A 23,040-nucleotide genomic window follows, 5' to 3' on the forward strand; every position below is an offset into this window, starting at 1 on the left:
AAATGTGTCCATCAGTTATCTCGGTGTTGTTAGCTAAAGTCACTCCTTCTTATTAGTTTTCTGGAGGTCCATCTGAAAATAATCCCTCATTCATTAGAAAAGAAGATTCAAGAAGACCTGTTTTTGGGGGGCGTGTCTGTTTGATTGACAGGCCTGTGGTGCAGTCAGGTTACAGCTATCGGTGGGCGGGACGTAGCATCGTCAGGTTTCCGATCAGATTGGTCAGATCCACCGCTGGCTCCTCCCCCAGCTCGTCCAAATATGGTCACTTCCTGCTCCAAACTGCTCCGAACTAGCAAGATGGTGACGGACAGAATCTGAACTGGAGGATTCATAACGTTCACAAACCAACGATGACATCACTGATGGTTGATGACATCACTGATGGTTGATGGATGTTTACAACCCAGAAAACAGTCAGGTAGCTTTGGTCCTCATTAATAACTGCAAACTCAGGTGAATCTCTTCTGATTATGAAGTTCTTTCCTGGCAGTCGTCCACCAGAGCAGAACAACCTAATTTCAGTTTTTGTATTTTCTTTCAGCCCTGGCAGAGAACTTTGCAGACATCTTCTTCCTGGTGGACAGCGGCGTCTCTCCGACCGATTTCCAGCAGGTCCGGACCGTCCTCGTCCGCCTGGTCAATCAGCTCAACGTCGGAGCGTCCGCCTACCGGCTCGGCGTGGCCCAGTACGGTGCCGACACCAAAGTGGAGTTCCTCCTGAACGCCTTCCAGACCAAAGAGGAGACGCAGGCCGGAGTGAAGCGCTTCCGCCACCGCCGGCTTCAAACCAACGAGCAGCGCAACCTGGGCAGCGCGCTGCAGTACGCCAGCACTCACTTCTTCACCAGCAAGGCAGGAAGCCGGGCGGAGCAAGGCTACCGACAATACCTGGTGGTGATCAGCGGGAAGGACTCGGACGACCCCGTGTACAAACAGGCCCGTCTGATCAAAGCAGAGGGAGTCACCGTGGTGGGGATGAGCATCGGGGCGTCCATGAACGAGATCCGTCTGATAGCCACCGCGCCGTACGTTTACCCGTCGATCAGCAATGCCGTCCCGACGCTTAGGAGCATCTTCGAGACGCAGGACAGGCAGGTCGAGATCACTGGAGGTGAGAAGCTCCGCCTTCTACTGCTGGTCTTAATATCTGATCAGTAATGGTTGAAGTGTCACGAGGTTACACCTCTGTGTTGTTGGGAAACTCTCGTGTATCTGAACTATTTCATGGTGAAAGATCGATTACCTGTTTGTGTGTTTGTTTGTTTGTCTCCCTGCCCTGCTGGAGAGTGAAGAAGAGGAACACCTTGTTCAGACTGCAGCCTAAATTCTTCTCATCATTTCCAGATTGTATCTAAAGGATTTCTGAGTTTGGACAGTTAAAAAAAACACAAAAAAAACAGGAAATAAGATTTTTACAAATCACATTTGGAGGCTTGAAATGTGATTCCAGTCAGATTTCTACAGATGCGTCTCAACGTGGCGCACGATGATGACGTCATCTACTACAGAGGGACAGAATTGATGCTACCGCTAGCAGAGCTAGCAGAGAGTTGGAGGGTCTGACTGCCAAAGCAACGAAACGTGACTGAATGGCCTCCACACTGTGTATTCCTGGTATTGCTGATTGGTGTTAATGACTTTGCGATTCCTTCCACAGATTGCAAAGCTGCCAAACTGGCAGACATCGTCTTCATCGTCGACGAGTCCGGAAGCATCGGAACGGCCAACTTCCAGCTGGTGCGCACGTTCCTGCACTCGATCGTCAGCGGCCTGGAGGTCAAGCCGACCAGAGTCCGGGTCGGCATCGTGACGTACAACGACCAGCACGCCGCTCAGGTCTACCTCAACACCTTCAACAGCAAAGACGAACTCCTGAAGTTCATAAAGATCCTGCCGTACCACGGGGGCGGTACGAACACCGGCGCCGCCCTCAACTTCACCCAGAACACCGTTTTCACCAAGGACAACGGGGGCCGGAAGGAGAAGGGCGTCCAGCAGGTGGCGGTGGTGATCACGGACGGTGAGTCCCAGGACAAGGTCAGCCAGGCGGCGGCGGATCTCCGTCTCGCCGGCGTCACCGTTTACTCCGTAGGAGTCCAAAACGCCAACAAGACTCAGCTGGTGGAGATAGCGTCTCATCCGCCCAACAAGCACGTGTTCATTGTGGACAGTTTCACCAAGCTGAAGTCTCTGGAGCAGAATCTGCAGAAGATTCTGTGCCACAACATCATTCGCCAGACAATCTCCGTGAACTCAAGAAGAACCGGCATCAAAGAAGGTCCAAACCAGCATTTCATACGTTTGCCTGAACTCCAACAAATATACACATATAGATGTTTATTTATATTTATATTATTGAATATTTTGTGAATTCATATTTTTGCTTTTCCTCTCCAGGCTGCATACAAACAAATGAAGCAGACATCTTCTTCCTCATCGACCACTCGGGAAGCATTCAGCCCAAGGACTTCCAGGAGATGAAGAAGTTCATCATCGAGTTTCTGAACACCTTCCGCATCGGGCCCCAGTACGTCCGCATCGGGGTCGCAAAGTACGCCGACCAACCCGAGTTAGAGTTTGACCTGAACAAGTATTTGGATGTGAAGTCGCTGGAGAAAGCTGTGAAAGGAATCCAACAGATAGGAGGTGGGACGGAGACCGGGAAAGCGCTGACCTCCATGGGTCCACACTTTGACCGAGCGATGACCACTCGCGATCACAAAGTCCGCGAGTTCCTGGTGGTCATCACTGACGGGAATTCCACCGATGAGGTCAAGGCTCCGGCCGTGCAGCTGATGGCGCAGGGCGTCATCATCTACGCCATCGGGGTGAAGAACGCCAACAAAGAGCAGCTGCAAGAGATTTCCGGCGAGCATAAGAGGACTTTCTTTGTCAATAACTTCGATGCCCTGAAGTCCATCAAGGACGACATCATCACAGACATCTGCTCTCCGGAAGGTGAGTTAAAGATGCATCGATGTGCTTTGATTGGACAGCTGATAGTGGAGAGATACAGGAAATGAGGTCAGTGACATGTAGAAAGACTTGCAACAAATATCCCAGCTGGGTTTCATGGTTGCCGCTTTAATTCTGCAATAGCAGCAGTACCACTGATGGCCACTGGGGGCCGTCTCCAACAGACTCCCATTGAGAAAGCATCAAGTTCTCTCCTGAAATACAAAGTCAGTAAATGTTTTCCACGAGTCATCGTGGTGTCATTCGAAAAACGTCCTCCTTCTGATCAGTGTTTCCTTCTGGAAATAATTCATCATTCATTACACATTAGCACTCAAACACACATATGTTTGGGGGCGGGGCTAGTTTGATTGACAGGCCTGCAGGGCCTGATCCCCTTTGTCTAAATATGGCCACTTTTGGCGATGGCCAGAGTAGAGGCTTGGAAACAGACGTTCACAAACCAACACGTGATGTTACGGTTGACAGCTGCTTGGTTTTATCGTGTTCTTCTTCTATTGTTTAATGGCGGTTGTCAAAGACGTGATGTGAAACCAGGTGAAACCAGGTGAAACCAGGAGAAGCCAGGTGAAGCCAGGTGAAACCAGGTGAAACCAGGTGAAGCCAGGTGAAACCAGGAGAAGCCAGGTGAAACCAGGTGAAACCAGGTGAAGCCAGGTGAAGCCAGGTGAAACCAGGAGAAGCCAGGTGAAACCAGGTGAAGCCAGGTGAAACCAGGAGAAGCCAGGTGAAACCAGGTGAAACCAGGTGAAGCCAGGTGAAACCAGGAGAAGCCAGGTGAAACCAGGTGAAACCAGGTGAAGCCAGGTGAAGCCAGGTGAAAATACTCTCGATAAGTTCTGTTGGTATCAGTACATTTGAAGGAACTCTTGAAATGTCTGTGCTGCTTTTTCTACAGTGTGCAAAGACCTACCCGCCGACCTCCTCTTCCTGATCGACAGCTCTGGCAGCATCTACTCTCAAGACTACGACAAAATGAAAGACTTCATGAAATCCGTCGTCAGCAAGTCCGTCGTCGGAGAGAACGAGGTGCGCGTCGGTGTTATGCAGTTCAGCACCGTGCAGCGCCTGGAGTTCCCCCTCAACCGTCACTACAGCAAGGAAGAAATGTCGAAGGTCATCGACGACATGCAGCAGATCGGCGGAGGCACGGACACGGGCAAAGCCATCACCTACGTGTCACAGTACTTCGACCCCGCCAAAGGAGGACGTCCCGGCCTGAGGCAGAGGCTGGTGGTGATAACAGACGGCGAGGCCCAAGATGAGGTCAAAGGCCCCGCGGCAGCTCTGAGGGCCAAGGGAGTGCTCATCTACGCCATCGGGGTGGAGGACGCCAACACCACCCAGCTGCTGGAGATCAGCGGCTCGCAGGACCGGATGTATGCCGAGAGGAACTTTGACGCACTGAAGGACCTGGAGAGTCAGTTGGCCATGGAGCTGTGTGATCCAGGGAGAGGTGAGAGGAGGTCACCTCATAAGAGACCGTTTGGTTTGTACGCCATCGGTTCCTGCGTCTCGCTGGCTTTTAAACTTTCATAAATTCATAGCACCAACCGAATTGCTGCGATACTATCCAGTATTGAAAAATACAGAATTTCAATACCTCAGCCTCGCCCACGTTTTCGTCTTCAAATTCATAACGTTTGACACGTTTACGCAGGATTACATCTCATCGCTGTCAGCGATCATCAGCGATCAGCATACGTAGGCTTCACTCGGGCGGCCGCTAGATTAAACCACTCGGCTTCAGCGTTCATTGAACATCAGTGAATCGTGACCCAGGAGTACATTTTGCAGAGTTAAAAAAAGTTTTAAATGTGGGAGCAGTGGTTAGCACTGGCTGCGGGTTGGAATCCCGGCCGCAGCCTTTCCCTGTGCCTACCTGCCCAAGATGTGACCTGCCTTCGCCCAACCGGAGGAGATTCAAATAATCTCGTCACGAGTCTTCGGTCTGAACTGATCCTGGAACTTACTGACATTTATAAATGTCTGAATTTCTTTCTCTCTTTTGTTTCCAACAGTCTGTAAGAAGACGGAGAAAGCTGACATCATCTTCCTGGTGGACGGCTCCACCAGTATAGAATCCTTCCAGTTCTCGAGCATGCAGACGTTCATGTATTCGATTGTGAACCAAACCACCGTGGGCAAAGACCTAACTCGCTTTGGTGTCATTCTCTTTTCCGATAACGCCAAGTCTGCATTCATGCTGAATCAGTACACGTCCAGACAGCAAGTTTTTAAAGCAATAGCAGATCTAAAGCCCCCGTATGGAAATACCCACACCGGCAATGCTTTGGACTTCTCTTTACAGTACTTCAGCGCCACGCACGGCGGGCGGGCGGCACTGCAGGTGCCGCAGGTCCTCATGGTGATCACGGACGGCCACGCCACCAACCCCTACAACCTGGTGGCTCCGTCGGAGGCACTGAGAGACGCCGGGATCACCGTCTTCAGCGTCGGAGTGGAAAAAGCCAACAAGGACGAGCTGAAGATCATGGCGGGTCACGATATGTCCAAAGTCTTCTATGTGGACAACTATGATGACCTGAAAACTCTCTACAAGAACATCAGCCAGGTCCTCTGCAATACCACCAAACCAGGTAAGACACGTGTTTGGTGAATGTTGTTGCTTCCTTGAACTGGAACAGACTCGTAACTTTTTTTGACAGACGTCTTATTTATATACTTTTTTGAAGCGTACTTGTGAGCAGGTGATGATAAACCAGTGATGAGCAGAAATCAGCCAATAAAGTCACTTTATCTGTTGTGACCACCGACTGTTTATAAAAGAGTTCGTAGCTTCCAGCTCTGTAAAATGGTTCTGATGCAGAAGTGTCTTCAGCTGCTCAAAAACAGACCAGAGAACCTCCAGTCATTTACAGTATTAACAGTGATGTGGATCAATATCTTCTTCTTCCTTTTGCAGTTTGTGAGAAACAGAAGGCGGACCTGGTCTTCCTCCTCGATCAGTCGAGCAGCATCATCGACCCCGACTACACCATCATGAAGAATTTCACCATGGCGGTAGTGAACAGCTTCAAAGTCAGCAAGGACCTGGTGCGGGTCGGCCTCGCCCAGTTCAACGACTCTTTTCAAAAAGAGTTTTACCTCAATCAGTTTTACTCTGAGACGGCTTTGTTCAAGCACATCTCAGAGATGCAGCAGGCTGGCGGAGGAACCTACATCGGAGCGGCCCTGGACCAGGTCAGGGGTCATTTTGAGGCGTCGCGGGGGTGCCGCAGGTCCGAAGGGATCTCCCAGAACCTGGTGCTGATCACGGACGGTGAATCGTATGACGAAGTCGTGGACGCCGCCAAACGTCTCCGGGATCTGGGAGTCGAGATGTTCGCCATCGGCATCGGAAAGGCCCACGACATGCAGCTGATGCAGATCACCGGCACGTCGGACAGGATGTTCACCGTGGAGAACTTCAACAGCCTGGAGAATATCAAGACCACGGTGGTGGACGCCATCTGCAAAATGCAGTGCGATGAACCCGGTGAGTGGAAACATCCGTCTCTCTGGCTCGTCCTCCGTCTGTCCCGTCCAGAACTAACGACACACTTCTCTCTGCTACAGACTCTAGACCGCACTGCAGCATCGACATCGCCGTGGGGTTCGATATCACTCGAAGGAGCGAGACGTCCGGTGGGACTCTCGTCAGCGGCCACAGCAAGCTGCAGACCTTCCTGCCGGAGATCGCCCGCTACGTGTCCTCGGTCCCGAGCCTCAACTGCATCACCGCGGAGCACGTCCGGACCCGCACGGCCTACCGAGTGGTGAGCCGGGACGGAGGCCTTCTGTACGACTTGGACTTCGAGGGCCACAGCGAGGACGTGGTGAGGAAGGTCATGGCCGAGAGCCTGACGCAGCCCACGTACTTCAACGCCGCTCTGCTGAAGTCCTTCGGGCAGAAGTTCAAGACCACGTCCACAGCCCGCGTGAAGGTGAGTCTCAGACGGGGCACCAATATTTCAGAAATAAAATGTTCCTGCGCTCAGTCACGTCACAACGCTGACGTTAGCTTTCTTTATTCGGACTCCTCAGCAGGATGAGAGGAAATTTAAAATGGCTTTAAGGTTAAGAAAATCAACACTGGACTCAAAGACAGACGAATGTTTAGGAGTCGTCAGTTTAGCCGCTAACGTTTGAGGTCTGACTCTTAATGACGTCATTCTTCTTCTGTGGTTTAACGCTACATCAGCAGAGGATGAGCGCCTCTATGGACACCGTTTATTTGGATTGTTGGTTCCTGTTACTGGCAGTATTCTAGTAACAGTTTAATATTGTCATAACTGCCAAGTGTAATTAAAGGCAAAAAAATGTGGGATTTATTTATATATTCTAATGTTCAACTCCGATTAATGTCTTCTTAGTTATTAAACTGAGTTTTCAATTGTATTAGTGTCGTTAAATGTACAGAAAACGACAATTAAATCATTCAGGAAAGATTCACGAGTCCTCTCGAAGACATTAAACTCGTCTGTGGGACAGTTTTAAAAAACAGAAATGATAAATGTAATAATTAATTTGGACCTTATTATATTCTATTGTTTCATTCACTGAAGTTAGTTTAATAAGTCGCTTTAAAAACCTGCTTCTTTAATCTGTAATTTAATTTGGAGGAATGTTTGTTTTTAAGTTTTAATCATAATTTTAATGACATTTATTCAGTTTTATTGACTTGTGTTGATTTTATTGTAAATGTAAATCTCCCTTTAACATAATCCTGGTTCAACGCTGCTCTCCGTTTCATTCTCACTAAATGAGTTTGTATAGTTTCAGGCTGACTGCAGGAAGTCGGGAAGAAAATTACCCTAATGGCTCCAAATATTTTCATGTGGTTGTTTCAACTCTCGCCGCTCTTTGATTTCCGTCCAGGAATCTTTCAGCAGCGACGGATTAAACAAACCAGGAGGCTCGTTAGAGACGTTGGAGGACGGTTTCCAGTTCTCATGTTCATCCGGCAGACTTTTATGAAACATGACGTAAAGTTTACGTCCCTTCGTTCAGATCGGCGATCGATGACATCAAGTTTCCGACCTTGATGTCGACGTTTTCTCGGTGTTTATTCTGAAGCTGGTCAGAAGTGTTGAAGCGAAGTGCTGAGATGTCCTCACGTCCTGCAGGTGCTGCTGATCTTCTCCGACGGACTCGACGAAGACGACGTCGTGCAGCTGGAGAACGAAGCCGAGCAGCTGCGACAGTCGGGTAAAAGAAAGGCCGAGGATCCGCCGTGTGCTGGAAAGAGAAGCTGAAGTTGTACAAATGAAAGTGTCTCCTTGTGTTCAGGCATCAGCGCGCTGCTCACCGTCGCTCTGGACGGAGTCAGCGACGCCGGCCGGCTGCAGATGGTTGAGTTCGGCCGCGGCTTCGGATACAAGCTTCCTCTGAGCATCGGCATGCCGAGCGTCGGCAGCAGCATCCTCAAGCAGATCGTAAGTCCTTCGCTCCGCCGACCGAGTCTCCAGCAGGACACGAATCTGATCTGCTTCAAAGAGACGAGTGGCTTCGAGGTCGTCGCAGCAACACAGAAACACGTTTAAACTGCCTGTTCCTGCAGAAAACATGTTCATCTGCTTCTGCTTTAATTCAGCTTATTTATTATTTAGTTGAGAATGATTTCTCTGATTCATCACTCGTTTCTTTGTAGCTGAAACTTGAGGAAGTTCAAATGTTTTCTCAGAAAGAAGCTTTTCGTGTCCCGACGTGTCCGACTGTAGGAATGAAAACCAGAAGAAACAAACAAACATCCCGAGGGAGTTTTAACTGCAGAAAATATTCAGATTATTCAGCCTGTTAAAGAAGAACAAATGCTGAAGAATCCAGAAAACTGAGGAAGATTCAGAGGATCTGAAATAAAAAATTAATTAATGAATTATTAATTATTAATTACAGCAGCTTTAAAGATAAAAACAGTCTTAAGGTTTCGAACCACTAAAAGGAAACTTAAAAACCTGCTTTTTTAATCTGGACTTTAATTTGGAGAAATTTCGTTTTTAAATTTGAATCAATATTTTGATGGCATTTATTCGACTTTATTGACTTTATTGTAGCAATTTTTAGTCCTGCATTTTTGATTTATTTTGTGTTTATTCTTCTTTTATTTTGGTGTGTTGTTTTAATTTTTGAAGCACGTTTGTATGAAAGCTGTTTTATAAATGCTTCAGATCAGTTTCTGCTTCTCGTCTCTGCAGGACTCCGTGTCGGATCGCGAGTGCTGCAACGTCATGTGCAAGTGTTCGGGACATGAAGGCATCCGGGGCTCTCGGGGCCCCCCGGGGTCAAAGGTGACGCCTCTAAACCATAAACATGATGTCAGGAAGGTTTTCGGGAGGTCGTGTTTCAGGAGCAGGAAGTGACTTCAGGACGTAAACGAAACGCCTCCAGCAGCCGGTTACTGTTGGAGCTGCTGCAGGTTTTTACCACTTGTTTAGACCCGTGGTGCCCAAACTGAGGGTCGGGCCCCTCCTAAGGGTCACCAGGTAAAGCCGAGCGGTCGTGAGATAATGAATGGGAGAAAAGAAGGGCAAATATTTCTCTAATCTCTAATTTATGTCCAATTATTGTGGTTTTTTGGTCCTTTTTTTATTGATATGAAAGTTAAACAACTCTTTTTTTGTCATCACTGGTTTAAATCTGCAACGATGCAGAACACTATATTTGTTTTTATGTGAAATCTTAACTGAATGTTTTAAAATACAAACTCCAGAAGTTTAAAGTAACTTAAAATGCAGATACTCAAGTAAAGTGAAGTCCCTCAGATACAGAGTTTCTAATAATTGCATTGATTGTTCGATCAATATCAACATTTTAAAAACTATCAAAAAAATGAACGGGATGAATTATTTCAGATTTTAATTCAATTTAGTGAAAAGTGGTTGTAAAGTGAAGCCTTCAGCTCTTCGATGCTTTTAGATCAGTAACATTTATTCACATGGCTGAGCTCCACCCAAACCAGCTGAATCAGCTTCTTTTATGTGAACAATAACAGATTAATACTCAAAACATATGAATGTTACATTGAAAATAAATCATCAAATTAAGATTTTTTTTTTTTTTTTTTTTTTTTTTATCTTTAATTGGCTGATTGACAGTTGAGAAGCTCTGAGAAAAATGAGCGTCCCCCAGAGTTGAACAGATGAAACATGTTTAACGCCAACATGAAGATAATGCTTAGGTGAAGTGGGAGGAGTCTGTTCAGACGATGTGGGAGGAGTCTGTTCAGACAATGTGGGAGGAGTTTGTTCGGGTGATGTGGGAGGAGTTTGTTCAGATGATGTGGGAGTGGTTTGTTCAGACGATGTGGGAGGAGTTTGTTCAGACGATGTGGGAGGAGTTTGTTCAGACGATGTGGGAGGAGTTTTCAGCTGTTGACCCATTTCCTGTTTGTGTGTCTCTGAACAGGGCGTCCCGGGACAGAAGGGATTCCTCGGCTTCCCCGGAGAGGAGGGCGTCGCCGTGAGTGCTGCTTCGTTGTTAAAATTTTCATTTTCTATCGAGAACTTCAGTTGGTTTCAATGATCCACTTGTACTTCTTGAAAAAAACATCAGCGTTTCTCCTGCGTCCGTCCTCACCCTGTCTGTGTCCTGCGTCCTTCCTCACCCTGTCTGTGTCCTGCGTCCGTCCTCACCCTGTCTGTATCCTGCGTCCGTCCTCACCCTGTCTGTGTCCTGCGTCCGTCCTCACCCTGTCTGTATCCTGCGTCCGTCCTCACCCTGTCTGTATCCTGCGTCCGTCCTCACCCTGTCTGTGTCCTGCGTCCGTCCTCACCCTGTCTGTGTCCTGCAGGGCGAGCGGGGGCCTCCCGGGCCGAGTGGACCTCAGGGCGTTCAGGGCTGCTCAGGACTCCGAGGACAGAAGGTAACTCGGTGTCTCGTTATCACTCTGGACAGACGCTGCTGTCTGTCCACATGTTGACTATGTCCATCTAACTTCTGCTGTTCGTCTCTGCAGGGCTTCAGAGGTCTGCGGGGAAACAGGGTGAGTGATGTCACAGTGATGTCACAGTGATGTCATGCGGTGTTTGAGTGTGCGGCGTCTCATCCCGACTTTTCTCTCCAATGCTGCAGGGCGAAGACGGAGAGGACGGGCTGGACGGAGTCAACGGACAACAGGTACCAACCGCCGTCTGTTCTTCGTAATAAAAACATTCTTCATCATCATCATCCTCCTCATCAGCCCAGCCGTCTTCAGAGACTCGCCCCGGGACCGGAGACATGTAAACAGGAAGTAGAATGTTAGCCAGCTCACAGATAACGACGTCCTCCGAGAGTCTGGAAACATGTTTCATGTCTGACAGCTCAGATCAAACGGTTCCAACGAAGAGGTTTAACAGTCAGAGTAAACTGGAAGAACCTTCAGGTTATTTCAAAATAAAAGCATTGGAACCCTCCAACAGCTTATTTACTAAAGAGACTGAAGGTTTCTGTCTGTGTGTCCGGAGGAAGCAGTCGGGCGTGTTCAGGAAACAGCTGATTGGACGGATTTCCGGAGCTGAGCTGTTTCTGTGTTTCTGTTTTTAGGGAGTGACGGGAACAGATGGAGGTCGAGGACTGAGAGGAGACCCAGGAAACCCGGTACAACAAGAACCGCTACACCCCACCATGATCCATACGGATCCATACTAACGTGTTGTGTTAACATGTTGTGGTAACGTGTTGTGGTAACGTGTTGTGGTCACGTGTTGTGGTAACGTGTTGTGGTAACGTGTTGTGGTCACGTGTTGTGGTAATGTGTTGTTAACGTGTTGTGTTAATGTGTTGTGTTAACGTGTTGTTTTAACGTGTTGTGGTCACGTGTTGTGGTCACGTGTTGTGTTAACGTGTTGTGTTAACGTGTTGTGTTAACATGTTGTGTTAACGTGTGTTATTTTGTGTGAACAAATTGTGTGTCTGTGGTTCAGTGGAATTCCTCTTTAACCGTCACGCTCCTCAGATGAGATGTTGACCTCTGACCTCCCAGCTGGGTGATTGACAGGCTGATGTGTCGTCCTCAGGGTATCCCTGGTATCAGAGGGGAGGCGGGGCCTAAAGGAGAGCGAGGACTGAGAGGAGATCCGGTGAGTTCCAGCGTTTCCTCTTCGATCAGAGCCTCCGTCACATGATGGATGGAAAGAAGCTGTCTCTCTTCTTCTACTCTTCATCCTCCTCCTCTTCATCCTCTTCCTCCTCCTCCTCGTCCTCCTCCTCCTCTTCCCCCTCCTCACTGTTTTCTGTCCTCTAGGGTGAATCAGGAGTTGACAACACCTCCCCAGGAGCTAAAGGAGACCCCGGTAATCAGGGTTTACTGGTAAGAGAATTTTTCAGTATTGATGAATGTTTCATTTTCAGGAGGTGTTTATTGTTTTAATATACTTTTAATTTGCTTTAATTCCATCCGAAGTCTTGCAGATTTGTATTCTGTGTAAATGTTCTGTGTTTATATAACTTGTCTTCACCTGTCCTCAGGGTCCACCTGGGCTGGACGGCCAGCCCAGTGAGAGCGGCGTCGTCGGAAACCCGGTGAGATCCTGTGCTTTTATTTTGACAGGACACTTCCTCTTCTCAGATTTTACAGATATGTTAATAATGGTTAAAAACGTGAGAAAACACTGTCCGATCGGGTTCATTGATCCTGCTGACGTCATGTTTGTCTGCTGTTCAGGGTCCTGATGGAAGACGAGGACCTGCTGGAGAAAAGGTATGAAATCAAACCCTCAGAGCTGTGAGAGCTGCAGGACACAATGCTAAACTGTGTGTGTCTTTGTCTCTGCAGGGTGCACCAGGTCAACCTGGAGCTGCAGGACTGCAGGGCAGCCCCGGAGCTTCAGGTCCTCAGGTGAGTTTCACCGTTAAAGGACCTGACCGTCCTGATCACAGACTGTTTATAAAAGAGTTCGTAGCTTCAGGTCTGTGGTTCTGATCCAGAAGTATCTTCAGCTGCAATACCAGCGAGTGCCACTAGAGGTCGGCTCCAAAAAGCCTCCGGCTCCATAGACTCCCATTCAACTTCTCTCATCAAATCCAAAGTGAATAAAATGTGTCCATCAGTTATCTCGGTGTTGTTAGCTAAAGTCACTCCTTCTTATTAGTTTTCTGGAGGTCCATCTGAAAATAATCCCTCATTCATTAGAAAAGAAGATTCAAGAAGACCTGTTTTTGGGGGCGTGTCTGTATAACGTTCACAAACCAACGATGACATCACTGATGGTTGATGACATCACTGATAGCTGCTGATTGGTCCTGACTCAGTCCTTCTGTCTCTGCAGGGTACCAGAGGGGTCAGAGGTCAACCTGGACCCAGAGGGATCCCCGGCCTTCCTGGACCTCAGGTCAGAGCGTCACCTCAGACACACAAAACATATTTTGTTAATCCTGATAACAGAAAGATGGATGTATAAACACACACACACTCTCACACACACTCTCACACACTCTCACACACTCTCACACACTCTCTCACACACACACACACACACACACACACACACACACACACACACACACACACACACACACACACGTACACATTCACAATTAGAAACTGTGGATGTGTCCTTTAACACATGAATTCTGATAAAATCCTTCCTCCAAATCTCCGGAAACCTCCAGCTCATTACATCTTCATCCTGAAGGCTGTGGTTAAAGGGGGCGGGACCTGTCGGTGACGAATCCTTCAGACTGACAGACAACGTCTCAACATCTGGACTCATCTGGATCCCGTTAGAGATCAGAGCTGGATCCTGTCAGTCAGAACGTCGGGTCGGGTCGGTGGACCCGGTTCTGAGAGAACAGAACTTTACAGCATTGGACAAAACAACACAAGTCAACATCTTTATTTACGAGGAAACCGATGGCTGCTAGCGCCCTCTGCAGGCTGTTGTTGGAGCTGCTGCTCTAACATACGTTTCTAATAAACGTTAAATGGAATTCAAGTTTACAGAAGCATAAAAATACATTTAAAACTGGAAGGAAGGAGAACGTAAAACATTCAGCCACCTGCTGAGTGACTGGTTGCTATGGTTACACCTGCTGAGTGACTGGTTGTTATGGTTACACCTGCTGAGTGACTGGTTGTTATGGTTACACCTGCTGAGTCACTGGTTGCTATGGTTACACCTGCTGAGTCACTGGTTGCTATGGTTACACCTGCTGAGTGACTGGTTGCTATGACGACTCCTGCCCTTCCAGCGGGGCAGTGAGCTTTCACTGGCAGAACCAACAGGCAAACCAGGAGAACAGCTTTGGAAAAATCCCTCCCAAAACAAAAACTACAAGTCCGATGGAAACAATTCTTTCACCGTCTGAAACAGAAGCTCGTCGTGAACAACTGAAGTGAATTTCATGTACCTGCTGTGTATTATACAGGTGTGGTCGCAGGTTAGAGATACCCTCCATTTTGGTTTTGAGCAGCAGTTTCAGAGCTCACATATAATGGGAGTCTATTGGCCGTCAGGAACCTCCAGGATTCCTGTGAGTCTGAGTCTCATCCAGCCGGCTGCATGTCGTCCTCGCTCTGAAACCGTCTGCTCGCTAACGTCCAGTAACGACGTCTTCCTAATGAACGTCCAGTCGGTCCAACAGATTTACGACTCGGATCTGCAGCTCTGAGCAGGAAGCTCGTCTGCCGCGCTCCGCTCACACTCAGACACTTCAGTCCTCCTGTCATGTTGCTATGGCGACCATTTCTAACCTATGTCTTCAGACGATGCGTTCAGGGTCTCTTGGTGTTGCTCTGACTCTGTGTTCTTTTGAAGGGCGGACCGGGACTGGCTGGGAACCCGGGGACGGCCGGACGCCGCGGCGCCATTGGACAGAAAGTGTGTGACATCATTTCATCGCATTTGTGATTCAGCAAACATGATAAACGTGATAAACGTGATAAACATAAATAATAAAACACAGAAACCAATTAATAACTCAGGAAAACCAATTGATAAACCCAGAAGGACCAGATTAAAGAACCCAACTAATAAATGAAGAGAACCGATTAATTAAACAATTAATAAACAGTGGGAATAGATCAGGTCCAAAGGAACCAATTATTAAATTGAGGAAACGGATTAATAAACCAGAGGAAGGGAATTATGATAACCAACGAACCAGATTTTTAAACAGAGGGAACCAATGAATAAATCGAGGGAGCTGATTAATAAACCAATTAATAAACCAGCAGAAAATTTCAATAAACCAAAGAACAAAATATTAAACAGACCAAAAAAAATTCCATCTTTTTCTGACGTTATTAATTCATTATCGATTATCTGCCCTTCAGTCATAAATGTGTTTTAATCTCTGGCAGGATCCTGATTGTGTTTGACAGAAATAAAAGCTCCGTATTGTTGTTGTTATTATTATTGTTGATGTGGTCGCTGTTATTATTGTTGTTGACGTTGTTGTTGTTGATGAAGGGCCAGCCCGGAGAGCCTGGTGATAAAGGAGCTGCAGGACCGCTGGGAGTTCGAGGGATGCCGGTGAGTCGGTTTTAGGTTAGGTCAGGTTAGGTTAGGTTAGGTAGTTACTTTATTAATCCCCGAGGGGACATTTTTTCGCGACAGCAGCATACAGAAGCAATGAATGAGGGAATGATCTCCTGTATCTGGAATGATCTCCTGTATCAGGAATGATCTCCTGTATCTGGAATGATCTCCTGTATCAGGAATGATCTCCTGTATCTGGAATGATCTCCTGTATCAGGAATGATCTCCTGTATCAGGAATGATCTCCTGTATCTGGAATGATCTCCTGTATCTGTCCTTGTGACAGCAGCTGGAGGAGTCTTTTGGAGAACGTCCTCTGTCCCTGCAGCAGGTGGAGAGGGTGGTCAGGATTATCCAATATGGATAATAGTTTGTTCAGCATCCTCCTCTCCACCACCTTTTTCAGACTATCCAGATTGTCCAGATTCTCTGTGTCGGTACTCTGAGATGTTCAGGGTCCATCTGACTGCGGGTTCTGTTGGGTTCTGTTTCAGGGTCAGGACGGCCGGGACGGGTCCGGATCTCCAGGACCCAATGGTGTGAAGGTAAAGCAGACGTTGTAACGAAGAATCTTCTACTTTAATAGTTTTACATTCATGAAACGTTCTCCATGACGATGACCTCTTCTGTCTCCGTACAGGGAGATGCTGGTTTCCCCGGTTACCCCGGGTTACCGGTGAGTACCGACACGGCAGGAAGACGAGGTGGTAAACTGAGTCTTTACTCTGAAATTATACTGTCAGTGATCCAAGAAATGAAGCCAGAGACAGGAAACGTGTTGATGGATGAAGACGTGTTGATGAATGAAGACGTGTTGATGAAGACGTGTTGATGAATGAAGACGTGTTGATGAAGACGTGTTGATGAATGAAGACGTGTTGATGAAGACGTGTTGATGAATGAAGACGTGTTGATGGATGAAGACGTGTTAATGAAGACGTGTTGATGAATGAAGACGTGTTGATGAAGACGTGTTGATGAATGAAGACGTGTTGATGGATGAAGACGTGTTAATGAAGACGTGTTGATGAATGAAGACGTGTTGATGAAGACGTGTTGATGAATGAAGACGTGTTGATGGATGAAGACGTGTTGATGAATGAAGACGTGTTGATGAAGATGTGTTGGTGGATGAAGACGTGTTGATGAATGAAGACGTGTTGATGAAGACGTGTTGATGAATGAAGACGTGTTGATGAATGAAGACGTGTTGATGGATGAAGACGTGTTGATGAATGAAGACGTGTTGATGAAGATGTGTTGGTGGATGAAGACGTGTTGATGGATGAAGACGTGTTGATGGATGAAGACGTGTTGATGAATGAAGACGTGTTGATGAAGATGTGTTGGTGGATGAAGACGTGTTGATGGATGAAGACGTGTTAATGAAGACGTGTTGATGAATGAAGACGTGTTGATGAAGACGTGTTGATGAATGAAGACGTGTTGATGGATGAAGACGTGTTGATGAATGAAGACGTGTTGATGAAGATGTGTTGGTGGATGAAGACGTGTTGATGGATGAAGACGTGTTGATGAATGAAGACGTGTTGATGAAGACGTGTTGATGGATGAAGACGTGTTGATGGATGAAGACGTGTTGATGGATGAAGACGTGTTGATGGATGAAGATGTGTTGATGGATGAAGACGTGTTGATGAATGAAGACGTGTTGATGAAGACGTGTTGATGAATGAAGACGTGTTGATGAATGAAGACGTGTTGATGGATGAAGACGTGTTGATGAATGAAGACGTGTTGATGAAGATGTGTTGGTGGATGAAGACGTGTTGATGGATGAAGACGTGTTGATGGATGAAGACGTGTTGATGGATGAAGATGTGTTAATGAAGACGTGTTGATGAAGATGTGTTGGTGGATGAAGACGTGTTGATGGATGAAGACGTGTTGAGTTTCAGATGATGAATGAATGTGTCTCTGCAGGGTGAAGACGGTCTTCAGGGACCGGCAGGACTTCCAGGCAGTAAAGGGACCCGAGGCCGCGGGGTGAGAGTCCACCGAGCGACACGCTTTTTAGAACGACGGAGGTTTTTGGTTCATGTGTGATGTTTGTTTGTTTGTTTGTTTGTTTGTTTGTTTGCAGGGAAACTCGGGCCGGCCGGGAGAGTCGGGAGTGACCGGAGATCCAGGATATCCAGGACACAAGGTGAGTCCTGCAGCTGATCCAGATCAGTCTAAAAGGGGACTTTTATTGTGAAGTTTTATTCTGCAGGTTTGGAAACATCTTTAAAATAAAAACAGGTGTAAAAATATAATTTCAATATTTTTTCTCATCATCTGTAAGAAAGAACATTAAGTTATAAAAAGAAGTCTGTTTGTGATTTCAGCAAAAACTGTCTGGAAATTCTTCTTTGAGGTTCATCTGACCTTCATATGAATCCTGAATCTGAAACCAGCTGATGTTTAATGACAGATTACAGGAACAGTTGTGGTGATCAGGACAGGTGTTGATGTTTATTTTTAATAGTTCGAACATCAGAGTCATCAAAAAATCTCCAGACATTCAGTTTGCCATCCTGTAAGTAAAACAAGCGATCTGAGAATCTGTTTGATCAGAAAACATTCATAAATCATCTCCATGTGAAACACATTTTACCCACTGGAGATGTGGTGTTGGAACATGTTCATGGTTCAATGTGTGAAGAACACGTGAAACACACATATCTGTTAAAATGACAATAATAATAATAATAAATCACAGTTTAGGTAAAAACAAGGAAGAAAAGAAGCAACAAAATACCCAAAAATATATGAAATGTTTCCAACCAGTTGATCAGTTAAACAGAAAATGAAAAATAAACGAACCTGCAGCTGTTTTTGATGAATAATTGTAAAAATGTTGAAGTTAAAACATCCAACTGTTCCTGATTCTCTGTCACGTGATGCTGAAATTTATATTTAGTGATTTAAAAAAAAAAACCGGACTAGTCAATAATAATAATAAAATGTAATAATAATAATACCTTTCCTGTGAACATGTTTTATGTTGCGAACAAAGATCTGCTGACTTCAGCTTTAATTGAATTATTGATCTGTTTCTGTCTGATCAGAAAAAAGAAGTGAAAACAAGTTCAACGGAAAGTTGAACGTTAGAGATTCTCCTAAAATAAAAAATAAAGTCACATGCTGATGAATGACGTCTCCTCTTGCAGGGTCCCCGAGGTCCTCCTGGAGATAAAGACATGACAGTAGGTCCCCTCACCTGCCAGGTGTAACGTTGAACCGTGTGAACTGTGTTTACAGCCGATGTTTTGTGTTGTCAGGAGTGTCAGCTGGTCACCTACATCAGAGATAACTGTGGTACGTTCGCTGCTCCTCCGACCGCTTCACAGAAACAACACAGTTCAAACATCTCTGATTTCTGTTTTTGTCCGTCTCCCACGCAGCTTGTTCCATCGGTACGTATCTCCATGGTAACAGTCAGGTAACGTCGGCGACGTCAGCCGGAGCTCTTTGACGTCGGACGAACAGCTTCATCAGTTTGTATTCTTTAAACGGCGTAAACGTCTAACAGTCACATGTCAACACCTCCACCTAGTCAGGATGAATCCTGCTGGCTGTCCGCCGGCGCCACCTTCAGGTTCACTTGTGTGGTTCTCAATTTAAAGGGCTTTAAATGGAATTCAAGTTTACAGAAGCATAAAAATACATTTAAAACTGGAAGGAAGGAGAACGTAAAACATTCAGACACCTGCTGAGTGACCGGTTGCTATGGTTATACCTGCTGAGTGACTGGTTGCTATGGTTACACCTGCTGAGTCACTGGTTGCTATGGTTACACCTGCTGAGTCACTGGTTGCTATGGTTACACCTGCTGAGTGACTGGTTGCTATGACGACTCCTGCCCTTCCAGCGGGGCAGTGAGCTTTCACTGGCAGAACCAACAGGCAAACCAGGAGAACAGCTTTGGAAAAATCCCTCCCAAAACAAAAACTACAAGTCCGATGGAAACAATTCTTTCACCGTCTGAAACAGAAGCTCGTCGTGAACAACTGAAGTGAATTTCATGTACCTGCTGTGTATTATACAGGTGTGGTCGCAGGTTAGAGATACCCTCCATTTTGGTTTTGAGCAGCAGTTTCAGAGCTCACATATAATGGGAGTCTATTGGAGAGTTGTTGGGAGCACTCGGCGCTCGGAGGGGATTTCAGCCCAAACCGAGAGTCGTATCACAACGAGAGTCCGACTGGGTGAAAGCCAACAAAAATCCAGACAGTTTGTACATTAAACTGTCTGGATTAAGAGAAAACGGTGGGCAGGAAACAGGATTAACCACGTTTTATTTAACAATATTTGAGGGGGTCAAAAGTTAGTGTGACATCATGTGTGACATCATGTGTGACATCACGTGTGACATCACGCGTGACATCATCACTGACGCTGAACATTCCGTCCAACACACACCCATTATAAAACTAAAGAGTCCCAAAACTTTTACAAAATTAAACTACGATTTCGTAAAAACCGTAACAGATATCAAAACACAGATTTAGTCGGTAAAAGTTCGAAGCCTCGTGACCCGTTCAGACGTCGAACGATGTTTCTACTGTAAAGTCTGACAGAGTTGGAGGGCTTCTAAGTTGTCTGGGTTTTCACTCATTGGGGGGATTTTCTATTCATTTCAGTGGGAGATTTCTTTTAAATCTTTTCACAAATTTTTTAACATCATAAAACAAAATCAACCAAACGTCTCAACACTTTATTCCCAATGGAGACACGTTTTAATGATTGTGTAAATATCACAGCAGCTGGAGGTGTTTTTTAAAATGTCCGGTTCATCAAATTCCCATTAAATGTATCCTGATACGAGACAAACTGGGCAGGTTGGTGTTTGGACTTTTGAGATGCTGGAGTGAAGCCGCCTCTTTCCTTTTCTTTTTTTCACTGCTCTGCTGTTCTTCTTCGTTGGTTTTCAGATCGATCCCTGTGCCCCGCCCTCCCCACCGAGCTCGTCTTCGGCCTGGACATGTCGGAGGACGTGACCTCGGACGCCTTCGAGACGCAGCGCTCCGCCCTCCTCTCCCTGCTGGACGACGTCAGCGTCGCCGAGAGCAACTGTCCGACCGGCGCCCGCGTCGCCGTGGTGGCGTACAGCGCCTACACCAAGTACCTGATCCGCTTCCAGGACTACCGCCGCAAGAACCAGCTGATCGAGGCCGTGAAGAACATCGCCCTGGAGAGGACGTCCAACCGGCGCCACCTGGGGGCCGCCATGCGCTTCGTGGGCCAGAACGTCTTCAAACGCGTCCGATCGGGAGTGCTGATCAGGAAGGTGGCGGTCTTCTTCTCCAACGGGCCTTCGCAGGACGTCGACGACATCGTGACCGCCATGATGGAGTACCGGGGCCTCGACATCGTCCCGGCGGTCGTGTCTCTGAGGAACGCTCCCGCTGTCAGCCGGGCGATGGAGGTAGGTGTGATTCGTCAGCAGTCCGTGAACTTAGACTCCGCCCCCAGGGAGTGATCGTTCTCCACAAACGGTCTCAGCTCAGATTTGGTGTCATGTTGGACGTGATTCATTAAAAAAAACAACCGTTGGGGAGAGCAGAGTGTCCCGGTCGGGACTTTTCTTCCCGCTCTTTGCAGACGATGTGATCGTTTACTTCTCTGCTGGAAACAGGATGAGTTGAGCTGCAGCTCCTTCCTCTTTAAAAGAGCCAGTTAAAGCTGATCAGGTTCCTCCGGAGGTTCCTCCGGAGGTTTCTCTGGAGGATCCTCCTGGAGGATGGTTTCGCAGACTGTATTTACAACTGTTCGTTGTCTCCAGGTTGGAAAAGTGAAGCCGATGTAGAAGAGCCTAAAGGTGCAGTACCACTAATGGCCACGAATGCTGCCTCCAATAGACTCCCATTAAAAAAACATCAACTTCTCTCCTGAAATCAGTCTGTTTATAAAAGAGTTCGTAGCTTCAGGTCTGTAAAACGGTTCCGATCCAGAAGTGTCTTCAGCTGCAATACCAGCGAGTGCCACTAGAGGTCGGCTCCAAAAAGCCTCCGGCTCCATAGACTCCCATTCAACTTCTCTCATCAAATCCAAAGTGAATAAAATGTGTCCATCAGTTATCTCGGTGTTGTTAGCTAAAGTCACTCCTTCTTATTAGTTTTCTGGAGGTCCATCTGAAAATAATCCCTCATTCATTAGAAAAGAAGATTCAAGAAGACCTGTTTTTGGGGGCGTGTCTGTTTGATTGACAGGTCTGTGGTGCAGTCAGGTTACAGATATCGGTGGGCGGGACGTAGTATCGTCAGGTTTCCGATCAGATTGGTCAGATCCACTGTCTCCTGTCAGGTGGACGACTCGGGCCGCTCCGTCTTCACGGTTCTGGGGAGGCAGCCGGACTGGGCCGAGGACCTCCGGAGGATCAAGAACTGTGCGATCTGTTACGGTGAGCGCCATGAGGAGTGTTCTGTCCTCAGTGACGTCCAGCAGACAGAAGGACACCGGTCTTTGGTTATAAACCTCCACCTAACACCTCTGCTTCCTGTTGCTCCTTCAGACCCCTGCAGGCCGTCCCAGGGCTGCTCCTTCATCCAGGAGCCGCTGCAGCCTCAGCAGGCCGAGGTGGACCTGGTGATGGTTCTGGACGGCTCCAGGGAGATGCGGGCCGACGAGTACGCCGGCGCTCAGCGGCTGCTGGGCTCCGTGGTGGAGCAGCTGGTCGTGAGCCCTCAGCCCCGCCGGGCCGACAACCGGGCCCGGGTGGCCGTGGTCCAGCAGGGCTCCGCCCAGACCGCCAAGATGGAGTTCGACCTGCAGACCTACCAGAACCGGCAGCGGATGAAGACGCACCTGACGAAGAACATGCAGCAGCAGAGCGGCCCCTCGGCGCTGGGACAGACGCTGGACTTCACCCTGAAGGAGGTTCTGCTGAAGGCGGGTCAGCCGCGCAGGAGGAGGGCGCTGCTGACCGTGGTGGCCGCCCAGACCGCCTGGCACGACCGAGCCAAGCTGCACTACATCTCCCAGAAGGCCAAGTGTGAGGGGGTGGCGCTGTTCGTGGTGACGGTCGGCGACCGCTACAACCGGACGCAGGTGGAGGAGCTGGCCAGTCCGCCGGTGGAGCAGCACCTGATCCACTTCAGCCGGCTGAAGGCTGACGAGCAGCGCTACGCCCAGCGCTTCTTCAGGGTCTTCCTGTCAGCCCTTCAAAGTAAGAGCGCGACTGTCTCTGCAGGAGGACGTCAGGTGTCAGAACTTTAATGGTTTACTTGAGTAAACTTCACGTTGTGATTCTTTCAGAGGGAATCCACTCGTATCCTCCGTCCTCGATCAGACGGACCTGCAACGAGCTGAGCAGACAAGATGGAGGACAAACATCCATCAGAGGGTAACTCACCGTCCACGCACATCACCAAGCTTCAACATGTTTCTGATCATTAATAAAACGGGTCTGTGGGTCCAGTCAGGGCTCGGCTCAGCTGGAGGTGGAGGTCGAAGAGGAGGAGGAGGAGGAGGAGGAAGAAGAGGGGGTGTTTCTGGAGCAGACGGGGGGACAGATTCAGACCGGACAGCTGGACATCATCGAGAGTCTGACCAGAGGAGACGGACAGAGATTCATCTCAGGAGACCTGGTTAACGG

At 47.7% G+C, this 23,040-nt stretch overlaps 1 protein-coding gene across 2 annotated transcripts in view; it reads left to right on the plus strand.

Annotated features, from left to right (window-relative positions):
• The window catches only part of col6a4a (collagen, type VI, alpha 4a), a 50,149-nt gene that overhangs the window by 24,088 nt on the left and 3,021 nt on the right, over nucleotides 1–23,040 (plus strand). For both annotated transcript variants that reach the window (XM_069143813.1, XM_069143814.1), the window contains exons 5-39: nucleotides 545–1,114; nucleotides 1,661–2,281; nucleotides 2,401–2,961; nucleotides 3,878–4,435; nucleotides 5,001–5,579; nucleotides 5,906–6,478; nucleotides 6,559–6,926; nucleotides 8,109–8,190; nucleotides 8,272–8,417; nucleotides 9,177–9,269; nucleotides 10,387–10,440; nucleotides 10,772–10,843; nucleotides 10,937–10,963; nucleotides 11,053–11,097; nucleotides 11,506–11,559; nucleotides 11,979–12,041; nucleotides 12,206–12,271; nucleotides 12,430–12,483; nucleotides 12,626–12,661; nucleotides 12,737–12,799; nucleotides 13,230–13,292; nucleotides 14,718–14,780; nucleotides 15,372–15,434; nucleotides 15,935–15,985; nucleotides 16,081–16,116; nucleotides 17,385–17,447; nucleotides 17,545–17,607; nucleotides 18,614–18,649; nucleotides 18,725–18,761; nucleotides 18,848–18,859; nucleotides 20,378–20,871; nucleotides 21,750–21,846; nucleotides 21,958–22,611; nucleotides 22,701–22,788; nucleotides 22,864–23,039. In XM_069143813.1, coding sequence (XP_068999914.1) covers nucleotides 545–1,114; nucleotides 1,661–2,281; nucleotides 2,401–2,961; nucleotides 3,878–4,435; nucleotides 5,001–5,579; nucleotides 5,906–6,478; nucleotides 6,559–6,926; nucleotides 8,109–8,190; nucleotides 8,272–8,417; nucleotides 9,177–9,269; nucleotides 10,387–10,440; nucleotides 10,772–10,843; nucleotides 10,937–10,963; nucleotides 11,053–11,097; nucleotides 11,506–11,559; nucleotides 11,979–12,041; nucleotides 12,206–12,271; nucleotides 12,430–12,483; nucleotides 12,626–12,661; nucleotides 12,737–12,799; nucleotides 13,230–13,292; nucleotides 14,718–14,780; nucleotides 15,372–15,434; nucleotides 15,935–15,985; nucleotides 16,081–16,116; nucleotides 17,385–17,447; nucleotides 17,545–17,607; nucleotides 18,614–18,649; nucleotides 18,725–18,761; nucleotides 18,848–18,859; nucleotides 20,378–20,871; nucleotides 21,750–21,846; nucleotides 21,958–22,611; nucleotides 22,701–22,788; nucleotides 22,864–23,039 — 6,681 coding nt within the window. The remainder of the gene's footprint in view (nucleotides 1–544; nucleotides 1,115–1,660; nucleotides 2,282–2,400; nucleotides 2,962–3,877; nucleotides 4,436–5,000; nucleotides 5,580–5,905; nucleotides 6,479–6,558; nucleotides 6,927–8,108; nucleotides 8,191–8,271; nucleotides 8,418–9,176; nucleotides 9,270–10,386; nucleotides 10,441–10,771; nucleotides 10,844–10,936; nucleotides 10,964–11,052; nucleotides 11,098–11,505; nucleotides 11,560–11,978; nucleotides 12,042–12,205; nucleotides 12,272–12,429; nucleotides 12,484–12,625; nucleotides 12,662–12,736; nucleotides 12,800–13,229; nucleotides 13,293–14,717; nucleotides 14,781–15,371; nucleotides 15,435–15,934; nucleotides 15,986–16,080; nucleotides 16,117–17,384; nucleotides 17,448–17,544; nucleotides 17,608–18,613; nucleotides 18,650–18,724; nucleotides 18,762–18,847; nucleotides 18,860–20,377; nucleotides 20,872–21,749; nucleotides 21,847–21,957; nucleotides 22,612–22,700; nucleotides 22,789–22,863; nucleotide 23,040) is intronic.

Source organism: Embiotoca jacksoni, unplaced genomic scaffold (assembly GCF_022577435.1).
Source record: "Embiotoca jacksoni isolate LCO1_2020_lvr unplaced genomic scaffold, fEmbJac1.0.p SCAF_114, whole genome shotgun sequence".
Classification (NCBI taxonomy): Eukaryota; Metazoa; Chordata; class Actinopteri; family Embiotocidae; genus Embiotoca; species Embiotoca jacksoni.